Source organism: Mesoplodon bidens, assembly GCF_964165515.1.
Source record: "Mesoplodon bidens genome assembly, chromosome: 7".
Lineage (NCBI taxonomy): Eukaryota > Metazoa > Chordata > Mammalia > Artiodactyla > Ziphiidae > Mesoplodon > Mesoplodon bidens.
This window is the reverse complement of record NC_138164.1, coordinates 36,885,386-36,900,443: the sequence shown is the minus strand read 5'-3', so window position 1 is coordinate 36,900,443 and position 15,058 is coordinate 36,885,386. Positions and strand designations below refer to the sequence as shown.

General features: G+C 42.1%; 1 protein-coding gene across 1 annotated transcript in view; it reads right to left on the bottom strand.

Annotated features, from left to right (window-relative positions):
* LOC308620759 (forkhead-associated domain-containing protein 1-like) overlaps positions 1-15,058 on the bottom strand; it is a gene marked incomplete at its 5' end in the record, with an annotated part of 87,708 nt that overhangs the window by 29,299 nt on the left and 43,351 nt on the right. The window contains 2 exons of the mRNA XM_081240671.1: positions 9,981-10,217; positions 13,298-13,407. Coding sequence (XP_081096797.1) covers positions 9,981-10,217; positions 13,298-13,407 — 347 coding nt within the window. The remainder of the gene's footprint in view (positions 1-9,980; positions 10,218-13,297; positions 13,408-15,058) is intronic.

The window sequence follows — 15,058 nt, the reverse complement described above, 5'->3', positions numbered from 1 at the left end:
CTAGCTTGTTTTGATAGATCAAAATGGAAGTGATAAGGAGAAGGATGCAATTTCTTTTCTTTTTTTAAAAATAAATTTTATTTATTTATTTATTTTTGGTGTGTTAGGTCTTTGTTGCGGTGCATAGGCTTATTGTGGCGCCTTCTCTTGTTGCAGAGCCTGGGCTCTAAGCACACGGGCTTCAGTAGTTGTGGCAAGAGCGCTCAGTAGTTGTGGCGCACAGGCTTACATGCTCCACGGTATGTGGGATCTTCCCGGACCAGGGCTCGATCCCGTGTCCCCTGCACTGGCAGGCGGATCCCTAACCACTGTGCAACCAGCCAAGTCCTGGGTGCAATTTCTTTGTTCTCCTAAGGTAAGGTTGCCAGATTTAGGGGAGGAAAAAAGGATGTTCACTTAAAATAGGATTTCAGATAATGAATAATATTTTAGTGCAAGTGTGTCCCATGCAATATTTGGGACACACACTAAAACGAAATTCTAAAATTCAAATTTAACTGGGTGTCCTTACTTTATCTGGCAACCCCACCCGAAGAGAGTTCCTAAACTTCAGTTATTCATATACCACTTTCACCATTTTTCCCATGTCTCTTGGCTAGCCCCACTATAATTTCTTAGCATTTTTCGTAGAAGCAGCTCCCTTTTTAAACTTAAAAACGTGCATTAAATTAAAAATAACTGTTATAAGAATAAATAGAGACTCAGTGTCTTAAATAAAAATAATCCCTCCAAAAGAAGAAATACAGGAATTTCCCTGTTTATCATCAGACCAGGTTGCGGGCATCACTCTAAAAAAAAAAAAAAAAAAAAGATTGGGGGGAGGTGGTGGGCATGCCCAGTTAATGGAGTTCGGGCGTGCTGATATGGCCACCAGATGGCGCTCACAGCCTTTGGTCTTGGTTTGTGTCCTTGGAAATCTTGTCATTATTACTCTGGTAGAGTTAACAGATACGTCAAGGTCTCACAAGTTTTCTGACTCGTTTCATACACCATCATGGTTCAGAGTCTAGGACATTTGGGGCAGTTACACTTACTTTTTCCCTGGGGCACATGAGACATTATTGGGGGGAGGTCTATGCTGGAAGTTGCGGGGACACAGGCCACTCTGACCCCCACTCTCCCCAAGGCTATACTTTTGCATGTTTGTGCTTTGGAAACTTTGAGTAAAAAAATTCTTTCACATCTTACTTTTCTCTGTTGGGGGGAACTACAACTTTTCCATAAAAGGTCCTTGGAACACTGAAAGTGTTTGTAAGCTCTTCTCAGCTTAATGCTTTTATTTGCATGATACCAGAGATAGAACACACAGAGACAAACTTCCGGGAGGGAAAACATACGTTCCCCTCTAAGATTCCAGTGGTTTTGACAGATTTAAAATATTTCAATCTGAGTGTCAGAGTTTTAGGATTTTGGATTGCTGGAAAACTCCAAAGACTCTTCAAACCTCTTTGATACTTTTACTATCAAAGTAAATATCCATATTGTTTGTAATGGCATAAATTCCAAGATGTTTAATGTCTGTTAAGCTGTGTAATAAAATGGGCACTGAATCATAAGAAAGTTAAGAGTGCTAGGAGGAGTGATTGTTTCAGGATGATAATTTGGCTTCTAATTACCACAGGCGTATAAGAGCACATGGAGGTAAGAATTTTCTAGTGATACTGTAGCAGATCAAAGATCTCTGAGAGCAAATCATTATGCACACACCTTCGGGGACCAGGGAAAACACATAAAGTAATCAGAACCATAAATCAACCTGCCATGTGGCTTACACTTCTGGTGGAATGCTCTGCAGGCAGTAGAATACTTAAGAAACTAAAATGTCAGTGGATGAAACTCGATTTGAGTTCAAACCGATGGAGCCTCTGGTTCATATATGCCTTGCTATAAAATATTCTTCTTCAGTTATAAGTGAAGCTCCAGGGGTAGGGGAGGCAACAGCACGATGCATCAGTGTAATTATTTCTAGATAATTTCTTTGTAAAAAAACATTTTTCCCCCAGATATCGGCAGCCACTTTAAATAATACTCAAATTGGGACCGGCTGATATTCAAAGATATGTGGAAATTATATAATATTCTATGTCAAATATATTTCAATTATTTAAAAAAAGGTATGTGGGGAATTGCCTGGCAGTCCAGTGGTTAGGACTCTGTGCTTCCACTGCTGGAGGCCTGGGTTTGATCTCTGGTCAGGGAACTAAGATCCTGCAAGCCGCGTGGTACGGCCAAAAAAAAAAAAAAGGTATGTAGGAATAATTCAGCCTCATCCATGTACCTGAAAAAGACATGTCACTTTCTCAGGAAAGCTCTGAAATGGGAGAATAACTGAAAGGAATATTTCAGCAAAATTGTGTTCAGTTCAAGAAAAAGATGCTCATTAATGTGTCAGCTACATGTCAAGGTAGCTGTTTGCACTAATAATCCCTACAGGACCTGTTACTTTCATTGTTTTTTCAAAACCAGGTTTGAAGGAGAGTCATTAGTTCCTTTAAATATTAGAGCATGTATTTGTTGACTTGTTTATTCTGTCTCCCTCACTAGAGCATAACAGGGGGAAGGATCATGTCTGTCTTGTTCTCTGCTGAATTCTCAGAGCCTGGAAGAGGGCATGGCACGGGATAGGCCCCCCAAAATATTTCTTTGGATTAATGGACGGATGGATGGATGGATGAATAAAGAACAAACAAACAGACACGGTCCTAACAGAGTTCTAGAAGGTTACTGGGCCCAACCTTTGCCTTCATGGAGCTTACAGTTTCCTGCTAGAATCTCCTAGGTTCACCATACACAATCTGTGTCCTTTCTAGAGCACCATTTCTAGGATTGAAACTGTGTACCTAGAATCGGTTACAGAGGGAAAGACAGTAAACAGAGAACAAGAGAACAAAGGCCCCCAAGCATTGACTATGGTTTTTTTTTCCTCTCTCCTTTTTTAAAATGTTTATTTATTTATTTATATTTTTCTTATTAGTCACCCATTTTATACACATCAGTGTATACATGTAAATCCCAATCTCTCAATTCATCATACCACCACCCCCACCCCCTGCCGCTTTCCCCCCTTGGTGTCCATACGTTTGTTCTCTACATGTGTGTCTCAATTTCTGCTCTGCAAACTGGTTCATCTTTACCATTTTTCTAGGTTCCACATATATGCGTTAATATAGGATATTTGTTCTTCTCTTTCTGACTTACTTCACTCTGTATGGCAGTCTCTAGATGCATCCATGTCTCTACAAATGACCCAATTTTGTTCCTTTTTATGGCTGAGTAATATTCCATTGTATATATGTACCACTTCCTCTTTAACCATTCGTCCGTCAATGGGTATTTAGGTTGCTTCCATGATCTGGCTATTGTAAATAGTACTGCAATGAACATTGGGGTACATGTGGCTTTTTGAATTATGGTTTTCTCTGGGTATATGCCCAGTTGTGGGATTGCTGGGTCCTATGGTAATTCTATTTTTAGTTTTTTAAGGAACCTCCATACTGTTCTCCATAGTGGCTGTATCAATTTACATTCCCACCAACAGTGCAAGAGGGTCCCCTTTTCTCCACACCTTCTCCAGCATTTGTTGTTTGTAGATTTTCTGATGATGCCCATTCTAACTGGTGTGAGGTGATACCTCATTGCAGTTTTGATTTGCATTTCTCTAATAATTAATGATGTTGAGCAGCTTTTCATGTGCTTCTTGGCCAGCGGTATATCTTCTTTGGAGAAACGTCTATTTTGGTATTCTGCACATTTTTGGATTGGGTTGTTTGTTTTTTTAATATTGAGCTGCATGAGCTCTTTATATATTTTGGATATTAATCATTTGTCAGTTGCTTCCTTTGCAAATATTTTCCCCCAGTCTGAAGGTTGTATTTTCATCCTGTTTATGGTTTCCTTTGCTGTGCAAAAGCTTTGAAGTTTCATTAAGTCCCATTTGTTTATTTTTGTATTTATTTCCATTACTCTAGGAAGTGGATCAAAAAATATCTTGCTGTGATTTATGTCAAAGAGTGTTCTTCCTATGTTTTCCTCTAAGAATTTTAGAGTGTCTGGTCTTACATTTAGGTCCCTAATCCATTTTGAGTTTATTTTTGTGTATGGCATTAGGGAGTGTTCTAATTTCATTCTTTTACATGTAGCTGTCCAGTTTTCCCATCACCACTTATTGAAGAGACTCTCTTTTCTCCACGGTATATCCTTGCCTCCTTTGTCATAGATTAGTTGACCATAGGTGTGTGGGTTTATCTCTGGGCTTTCTATTCTGTTCCATTGACCTATATTTCTGTTTTTGTGCCAGTACCATATTGTCTTGATTACTGTGGCTTTGTAGTATAGGCTGAAGTTAGGGAGTCTGATTCCTCCAGCTCCGTTTTTTTCCCTCAAGACTGCTTTGGCTATTCGGGGTCTTTTGTGTCTCCACACAAATTTTAAGCATTTTTGTTCTAGTTCTCTAAAAAATGCCATTGGTAATTTGATAGGGATTGCATTGAATCTGTAGATTGCTTTGGGTAGTAGAGTCATTTTCACAATATTGATGCTTCCAATCCAAGAACATGGTATATCTCTCCATCTGTTGCTATCATCTTTAATTGCTTTCATCAGTGTCTTACAGTGTTCTGCATACAGGTCTTTGTCTCCCTAGGTAGGTTTATTCCTAGGTATTGTATTTTTTGGTTGCAGTGGTACATGAGAGTGTTGCCTTAATTTGTCTTTCAGATTTTTCATCATTAGTGTATAGGAATGCAAGAGATTTCTGTGCATTCATTTTGTGTCCTGCAACTTTACCAAGTTCATTGATTAGCTCTAGTAGATTTCTGGTGGCATCTTTAGGATTCTCTCTGTAGAGTATCCTGTCATCTGCAAACAGTGACAGTTTTACTTCTTCTTTTTCAATTTGGATTCCTTTTATTGCTTTTTCTTCACTGATTGCTGTGGCTAGGACTTCCAAAACTATGTTGAAGAATAGTAGTGAGAGTGGACATCCTTGTCTTGTTCCTGATCTTAGAGGAAATGCTTTCAGTTTTTCACCATTGAGAATGATGTTTGCTGTGGCTTTGTCATATATGGCCTTTACTATGGTGAAGTAGGTTCCCTCTATGCCCACTTTCTGGAGAGTTTTTATCATAAATCAGAGTTGAATTTTGTCAAAAGCTTTTTCTGCATCCATTGAGATGATCATATGGTTTTTCTTTTTCAATTTGTTAATATGGTGTATCACATTGATTGATTTGCATATATTGAAGAATCCTTGCCTCTTTGGGATAAATCCCACTTGATCATGGTGTATGATCCTTTTAATGTGTTGTTGGATTCTGTTTGCTAGTATTTTGTTGAGGATTTTTGCATCTATATTCATCAGTGATATTGGTCTGTAATTTTCTGTTTTTGTAGTACCTTTGTCTGGTTTTGGTATCAGGGTGATGGTGGCCTCAGAGAATGAGTTTGGGAGTGTTCCTTCCTCTGCAATTTTTTGGAAGAGTTTGAGAAAGATGGGTGTTAGCTCGTCTCTAAATGTTTGATAGCATTCACCTGTGAAGCCTTCTGGTCCTGGACTTCTGTTTGTTGGAAGATTTTTAATCACAGTTTCAATTTCATTACTTGTGATTGGTCTGTTCATATTTTCTATTTCTTCCTGGTTCAGACTTGAAAGGTTATAACTTTCTAAGAATTTGTTCATGTCTTCCAGGTTGTCCATTTTATTGGCATAGAGTTGCTTGTAGTTGTCTCTTAGGATGCTTTGTATTTCTGCGGTGTCTGTTGTAACTTCTTTTTCCTTTCTAATTTTATTGATTTGAGTCCTCTCCCTCGTTTTCTTGATGAGTCTGGATAATGGTTTATCAATTTTGTTTAACTTCTCAAAGAACCAGCTTTTAGTTTTATTGATCTTTGCTATTGTTTTCTTTGTTTCTATTTCATTTATTTCTGCTCTGATCTTTATGATTTCTTTCCTTCTGCTCACTTTGGGTTTTGTTTGTTCTTCTTTCTCTAGTTCCTTTAGGTGTAACGTTAGATTGTTTATTTGAGATTTTTCTTGTTTCTTGAGGTAGGCTTGTATAGCTATGAACTTCCCTCTTAGAACTATGGGATGCTTTTGCTGCATCCCATAGGTTTTGGATCGTCGTGTTTTCATTGTCATTTGTCTCAAGGTATTTTTTGATTTCCTCTTTGATTTCTTCAGTGATCTCTTGGTTATTTAGTAACGTACTGTTTAGCCTCTATGTGTTTCTGTTTTTTACAGGTTTTCCCCTGTAATTCATTTCTAATCTCATAGCGTTGTGGTCAGAAAAGATGCTTGATATGATTTTAATTTTCTTAAATTTCCTGAGGCTTGATTTGTGACCCAAAACGTGATCTATCCTGGAAAATGTTCCGTGCGCACTTGAGAAGAAAGTGTAATCTGCTGTTTTAGGATGGAATGTCCTACAAATATCAAGTAAATCTATCTGGTCTATTGTGTCATTTAAAGCTTGTGTTTCCTTATTAATTTTCTCTTTGGATGATCTGTCCATTGGTGTAAGTGAGGTGTTCAAGTCCCCCACTATTATTGTGTTACTGTTGATTTCCTCTTTTAGAGCTGTTAGCGATTGCCTTTTGTATTGATGTGTTCCTATGTTGGGTGCATATATATTTATAATTGTTATATCTTCCTCTTGGATTGATCCCTTGATCATTACGTAGTGTCCTTCCTTGTCTCTTGTAACATTCTTTATTTTAAAGTGTATTTTACCTGATATGAGTATTGCTACTCCAGCTTTCCTTTGATTTCCATTTGCATGGAATATCTTTTTCCATCCCCTCACTTTCAGTCTGTATGTGTCCCTAGGTCTGAAGTGGGTCGCCTGGAGACAGCATATAGATAGGTCTTGTTTTTGTATCCTTTCAGCAACCCTGTGTCTTTTGGTTGGAGCATTTGATCCATCCACGTTTAAGGTAATTATCGATATGTATGTTTCTATGACCATTTTCTTAATTGTTTTGGGTTTGTTTTTGTAGGTCCTTTTCTTCTCTTGTGTTTCCCACTTAGAGAAGTTCCTTTAACATTTGTTGTAGAGCTGGTTTGGTGGTGCTGAATTCTCTTAGCTTTTGCTTGTCTGTCAAGCTTTTGATTTCTCCATCGAATCTCAATGAGATCCTTGCTGGGTAGAGTAATCTGGGTTGTAGGTTCTTCCCTTTCATCACTTTAAGTATATCATGCCACTCCCTTCTGGTTGGTAGAGTTTCTGCTGAGAAATCAGCTGTTAACCTTCTGGGAGTTCCCTTGTATGTTATTTGTCATTTTTCCCTTGCTGCTGTCAATAATTTTTCTTTAATTTTTGCCAAGTTGATTACTATGTGTCTCGGTGTGTTTGTCCTTGGGTTTCTCCTGTATGGGACTCTCTGTGCTTCCTGGACTTGGGTGGCTATTTCCTTTCCGATGTTAGGGAAGTTTTTGACTATAATCTCTTCAATATCTTCTCGGGTCCTTTCTCTCTCTGTTCTCCTTCTGGGACCCGTATAATGTGAACGTTGTTGTGTTTAATGTTGTCCCAGAGGTCTCTTAAGCTGTCTTCATTTCTTTTCATCCTTTTATCTTTATTCTGTTCTGCAGCAGTGAATTCCACCATTCTGTATTCCAGGTCACTTATCCGTTTCTTTTGCCTCAGTTATTCTATTGATTCCTTCTAGTGTGTTTTTTTTTTTTCAGTTATTGTATTGTTCATCTCTGTTTGTTCTTGAATTCTTCTAGATCTTTGTTAAACATTTCTTGCATCTTCTCGATCTTTGCCTCCATTCTTTTTCTGAGGTCCAGGATCATCTTCACTATCATCATTCTGAATTCTTTTTCTGGAAGGTTGCCTATCTCCATTTCATTTAGTTGTTTTCTGGGGTTTTACCTTGTTCCTTCATCTGTTACATAGCCCTCTGCCTTTTCATCTTTTCTGTCTTTCTGTGAATATTGTTTTTGTTCCACAAGCTGCAGGATTGTAGTTCTTCTTGTTGCTGCTGTCTGCCCTCTGGTGGATGAGGCTATCTAAGAGGCTTGTGGAAGTTTCCTGATAGGAGGGACTGGTGGTGGGTAGAGCTGGCTGTGGCATTGGTAGGCAGAGCTCAGTAAAACTTTAATCTGCTTGTCTGCTGATGGGTGGGTCTGGGTTCCCTCCCTGTTAGTTGTTTGGCCTGAAGTGACCCAACACTGGAGCCTACCCAGGCTCTTTGGTGGAGCTAAGGGCAGACTCTGGGAGGGCTCATGCCAAGGAATACTTCCCAGAACTTCTGCTGCCAGTGCCCTTGTCCCTTGGTGAGCCACAGCTGTCCCCTGCCTCTGCAGGACACCCACCAACACTAGCAGGTAGGTCTGGTTCAGTCTCCTAGGGGGGTCACTGCTCCTTCCCCTGGGTCCCAATGCACACACTACTTTGTGTGTGCCCTCCAAGAGTGGAATCTCTCTTTCCCCCAGTCCTGCCAAAGTACTGCAATCAAATCCCACTAGCCTTCAAAGTCTGAGTCTCTAGGAATTCCTCCTCCCATTGCTGGACCCTCAGGTTGGGAAGCCCGACGAGGGGCTCAGAACCTTCACTCCAGTGGGTGGACTTCTGTGGTATAAGTGTTCTCCAGTTTGTGAGTCACCCACCCAGCAGTGATGAGATTTGATTTCATTGGGATTGCGCCCCTCCTACTGTCTCAGTGCGCCTTCTCCTTTGTCTTTGCATGTGGGGTATCTTTTTTGGTGAGTTCCAGTGTCTTCCTGTCGAAGATTGTTCAGCAGTTAGTTGTGATTCCAGTGTTCTTGAAAGAGGGAGTGAGAGCATGTCCTTCTACTCCGCCATGTTGAACCAAATCTGACTACGGTTTTAAGCAGAATTATGCACTGAGGCCAAAATTCATCAATGACCAATTGCTTTTTTATCAACTTTGTTGCGATATAATTTATGTACAAGATCAGTGGCCAATTTTAAAGTAGTTCTTTAAAACTTAAAAAAATTTTTTTTTCTTTTTTGGATTTAGTTTCAGGAGGAAGGAAGTTGACTGGTAAATCCAGACATTCTGGGTGGAGATTTTTTGGTGAAATTCCCTATAAATGAACCAGCAGCTGCCTTCAGGGTTTGATAAAGGCCTCAGTGTTTGGAACACTGTGGGGTTCCTCCTCCCCACCTCCAGCTCTTTCTGGCTGGGTCTGGGTGGGTGTGAGAAGTGGTCACTGAAGCGACAGGACTTGGGTGGAAATGCAAAGTGGGTGTGAAAGCATGAGGTGTACAAGGTGGCAGAGCTGAGCCCAAGTCACATCACTGCCTCTCACTTGCTGTGCAAGCTGTAACAAGCTCCTGGGCATCTCTGAGCGTGCCTCAGTCTCCTCATCTGTAGAATGGCATGTGTCAGAAGACTGAGGTTTAACTAGCTAATGAGGGGACTTCCCTCATGGTGCAGTGGTTAAGAATCTGCCTGCCAATACAGGGGACACGAGTTCAAGCCCTGGTCCAGGAAGATCCCACATGCCGTGGAGAAACTATGCCCGTGGGCCACAACTACTGAGCCTGCACTCTAGAGTCCGCGAGCCACAGCTACTGAAGCCCTCATGCTGCAACTACTGAAGCCCATGCTCTGCAGCAAGAGAAGCCACTGCAATGAGAAGCCCACGCACTGCAGTGAAGAGTAGCCCCTGCTCACTGCAACTAGAGAAAGCCCGTGCACAGCAACGAAGACCCAATGCAGCCAATAAATAAATAAATAAATAAAATAAAATAAATAAATAAATAAATAAGCTAATGCACCCAAAGCACCTGCACCGGGGCCTGAACATGGTAGGCACTTAATCAAATCTAATATTGTTCTTACAAGGCTAGAAATTTGCCAACCCTCCACTCCCTGGATCTGCACTCTTCTCCATGCTGTGCTGACTGCCCATTTCTAACTACCCGGGTGGCTCCGCCAAGGCTCTACCTGAGAGCTGTCACCCTGTGTTGTGACCCCAAGACCCCGACCCACTTGTCTCTGAGCCCTACCTGCTTTTTCAAGCTCTGGATTTCTCTCTGTTGGGCATCGTCCTCTTCATGCAGAACCTGAAACTTGGGCGGGATCACCCTCTCCTTCTGCCTGGAGGCAGCTGTTTCCAACAGCTTCTGCCTCAGGTTGGCCACTTGGTTCTGCAGGCTTGCTATCACCGTGTCTTTGTATTTAGATTCAAGTTCAAAATCGGAGAGACGGCTGACTTCTTTTCCCAGCAGCAGAATTATTTCATCCTGGGTGGAGGCCAGATGGGAAATTTACTAGGTGTGGGTCTGGGTGTAAGGCTGAGCCCATTTAAAGAAAGACAGGAAAAATATGGTATCATTCTTTGGGAAGGTGAGGGCAGGCAGGGAGGGAAAAAGCAGACTTTCAAGGCTATCTCTGTCACTTGGAAAATCTCATAGAGACAAGAATTGGGTTAAAATGATGTACTTGTATATAGACTCCTGTAATGGATGTCTGTACCTCACAGGTACGGAAACTTTCCTTTCCCCGAGAATTAGACTTTCATATTAAGAACAACCATCCCACTTGGGAACTTTTGTTGCTAGAAAGTTTACTTAGAGTGTTTTCATTTATAATATTCAGCCTAGCACACCGGGGACCTAGGAAAGGTAGTTAGGAAAACAACATTCTGTTTGACCACATTCTGCCTATAATGAGGGTTATTTGTTTTAACTTAAAACATTCTGAACTATTTGTTTTCCCTTTCCTCTCTTCTAATATTTCCTGCCTCTTTTGGCTATTCATGTATGAATTTTTTCCAGGTAACTCAATCTGGAAAGTAAATGAGACAGGAATACTGATTTATTTGCATGGGCTCATGTAAACTTTTGGCTGGAAAAACAAAATTGCTGGTAGACTGTACCCACAGGTATAATTAACCCTGTCCTCCATCTCTCCAGTGATAAAGCTCTGCAGCCAAAGAATTGGTTAGGTTTTCAAAAAAGGAAAAAAAATTTCCCCCAAACTTCTCACCAGACGTTATCAATAAAATGTCAGAAAAACTGAAGAAGAAGAAGAAGAAATTCCCCAGAGGCCTTTTCCAAAGCAGTCACGGGAGGAGGTAAACGGGCAATTTCTGGGCCAGCTCATTCCCAGGAGAGCCGTGCAGTCAGCCTCACGACCTGCTAGCTCCGTGACCTGGGGAAGGACAGGGTCTCGCTCATGAGAAAGCCTGTCTGACACAGCCAGCTGCTGCCAGGGGCCGTCCTTTGGGTCCTTGTGAAAGTTGGTGGCAAAACTTCAAGAGAGAGCATCAGACATATTCCCTACTCCTGGGCAGTTTCCCCTGTTTCACCCTGTTATGATCAGCCAGGTGCTTATTCATTTTTCATGCAACAAACATTCAACGGGCAGCAACTAAGTGCCAGGCCCCGTGCCAGTGCTGGAATATAAGAAGTTTGCAGAGAGCAGTGGACAGCTGTGGGTTCTGCTTTCCTGCTGAGGGTCCCCTTGCCCTTCTTGGAGGGAGTGTTCCTCCTTCCATTTGGTCTGGGTAGGACTGTCAGTCATGTGCCCTGCTCCTTCCTGTCCCACCTCCCCATGTGCATGTGGCCCAAGCTGGTCAATCAGAGATTTCACACATCGATTACAGAGGGAGAGGATCTTGCCTTCTTTTGGATCATGTAGGCTTGTTTGCCTGAGTTTGTCTTTTCTAACACACAAAGCCAGCCTTATGAAGAAAGCCAGACACTGAGGGAAACAGAGGGGAGAAGTTGGTAGTGGGGAGGTGTTCTGATGACATTATTCAAGCTCCTGGATCTAGCCATACCTGAAGCTAGTGGCCCTTTAAATTTTCCAATAAGATGAGCTAATCAATGCTCCCCCTCAAGCTAATTTGTTTATTGTCACTTGAAGGAGTCCTGGCAAGTCAGGGTATAAACGACTTATCAAGAGAAAGAATTATTTCTATTATAAATAGAAAAAATGATAAATGGCTTATAAAAATTTTCTATAAATAGAAAAAATTATAGTGGTTGCACTATATTTCCAAGTTAAAATTGAGGCAGGTTGAAAAATGTCTACAAATACTTTGCAGTTTTGCCATCCAGTCTATTTCCTCACCCTCTAGTCTGGGCTGGCCCCGTGACTAGCTTTAACTAACGGAATGTAGTGGAAGTGATGTTGCATGATCTCCAGGCAAGTTCTTACAGGCTGTGCAGCTTCTGCTCTGACCCCCTGGGAACCCTGAGACCACTGTGCTGTGATGAAAAACCACATGCACAAAGGGGCGCACCAGTCCAGGCGTCCTGGCTGAGGCCCTAGATGTGGGAAGGAGGCCAATGGAGACCGACCACCAGCCTGGCCAAGCCAGCGGCTGACTGAGGCCGCATGAGTGAGGCCAGGGGACACGAGCAAAGGAACCTTCCAGGTCAACCCATAGATTCTGGGGAATAATGAATTGCTGTTTGAAGCCGCTAAGTTTTGGGATGGCTTGTTACACAGCGATAAATACAGAATCTGAGTGTGGCTTCTCGCCTTTCTGCAACATTTTGCAGAGTCTGGTCCCAGGATGCCTGGGTTGGAACCCCCTGCCTCCTGAAGGTTTGGATTTCCGTGTCTGACAAGAACCCCAGGTAGGTCTGCTCCTCACAAACTCTGAGAATTGCTGCAGGAGCAGGCCCTGGCCCTGAAGGAAAGCGAGATATTATAGACTGCTTCTTTTAGAGTAACTTTCAAGTCGTGTCTAAGTGGGGAGAAATTGACCTGGGCCCTTCCCAGGATGGCTTGAATCCACCTGTTCTGCTCGCATCCCTGTTTTAAACCTCTCTGGTTCTTTAACGAGTCTCTCGGCCCAGGCCTCCCTGACTTCAGGGCTCAATTCCTCCTGCTAGGAACGTGTTTTTGCATCACTGTTCCATCACTGAAGGTTGACCAAGTGATTACTGTGTGGGAGTTAGAAGTACCCGCTGAGAAGCTAACCAGACCTCGCTTTGAATCCTAACACTGCTCCTTGCATTGGACAGCCTTGAACACATTACTGAACCTCTCTGAGATTCAGTTTCCTCATCTGCAAAGTGAGGGTGATAAAATCTATTTTGAAGATGGTGAAGATTAACGAGCTAATAAATGTCAAGTGCACAGGACATGGCCCAGCACACAGTAGGTGCTCAGTACCTTGTAGTTGTAGATGTTATTTGGGATAAAATGAGCAGTGGCCAAACCTGGCTGAATGTCTTGGGAGGAAGAGGTGGTTTCTTGGAAGTAGGAAAAAGGGACAGTCCTTGAGACACAGAGAACAAGAGGCAGTGGCAATCTCTCCATGGTCCCTCTTGCTGCTGTAGCTCTGTGCTTCCCCAAGACCCCTCACCTTATCGTGCTGGGACAGGTCCTGGTCCACAAAAATTTCTCTGTAGGGCCCTGTCCCAGGACTTTCCTCGGCCACTGATTGTTCCGACAGTTCCGCGGCGTTGGTCCACACTAACACACAAGGTCAACAGAGAATGCAGAGGAGACAGTGAGTTTCCCCAAAGTCTTAAAGAATATTTTCAGATTAACCTTCACATTCATGAGACTTATGCACTGAAAGCATTACAGGAGGACTGGAAAGGGTAAGAGCTGCCTCATTTCTCTTCCCCAGCATTAACTGAACTGATGCACTGTGGTGTGTCTCTTTCCAGACTTTTTTCTATGCTGCATAAGAGCTGAGGACCTTGGGCAAGTCATTTGCTCTCTCTAAGCCTTCGTTTCCACATACATAATTCAGGATCCCTGATAGTCTCTGTTATAAAGGGCTATCTGGAGATTAAATAGAATAATGATATAGAGCAGGGCTTGGCAAACTATGGCCCTGCGGCCAAATCTGGAATTCTGCCTATGTTTGTAAATAAAGTTTTATTGCAACATAGCCACAGTGATTGATTTACATATTATTTATGGCTGCTTCCCAGCTACAAAGGCAGAGCTGAGTAGTTGCAGCAGAGACCATGTGACCCACAAGTACTACAGTATTTACTATCTGGCTCTTTACAGGAAAAGTTTGCTGACCCCTCACGTAGAGCATTTAGCCCTAAACATTAGCTATGTTTGTTTTATTGCAGCCATATCTTTTCAAAAAACAAAAATGCATTTACATGTCAGAGATGCTTATCCAGCTTACTTTTCAGCTAACAATATCAAAAACATCTTCCCATGTCAGTATTTGAGGCTGTACTGGGTTCTTTTCAAGGGTAGCATTGGGGTCCATTGTACAAGTGTGCCAAACGTGTTTAACTAGGATCCACTTGACAGCCATTTAAGCTTTCCTATATTTTTTCTTATTTACCCCAGTATTACAAGGCCTTTTGATATGACTTTCAGGGAGTATGGCATTGTGTTTGGGGGTCCCACTCTGTATCACATCAGACATCTCGCAATTCACTCACATCAACACTGAATACATTTCTTTTCATTGGTGTAGAAACGTTTGTCAAGATTTCTATAATTCTACGTGTGAGATCACTTGGGCCCAAGCAGCGTATTTTAAATTTCCAGGTGACTATGGTTTCTGGACAGTCACTGCACATTCTTATCTTCCTGTGAAGTGAGAAGCTGAACAAATTGTTCTCAGTGGTGATGGAACTTTCATGAGTCTTAACATCAATGATGGATGAAGCAGGCACTGTCATGTTTGTGGACATTCATCATCTATTCATTTTGCTTCTGCCTTTTTTATTTATGCATTTTAGAGTCAAAGATTCCTGCCCCCCAGCCAGGTCTCAAACCTGTTTGTGGACCCCAGAACCTCTAGTGGACATAGCTGATGGCCTGTGGTGCCCGGAGAATGCACAGCCTTGCGTGTTGAATGAACAGCCCTGGCCACAGTGGTTCCTGGGGCGCGAGGAACACAAGGGCCTGGAACTTCAGCAGCTGCCCATTTTCTCTCCCTCCACCTCCCCAACTAGGTCCATGATTAGAAAACTTTTATTTGAAGCTCACTGCCCCCATCTGACTCTCTTGGATCCTGAGCAGCTAAGTCCTAACTGAGTCATAGCAGCAGTGCCTGATAGAGAAATGATGGGAGCTACAGAATGCAATTTTCAATTTTCTAGTAGTCGCATTAAAAAGGTAAAAAGAAGAGATGAATTTTTTA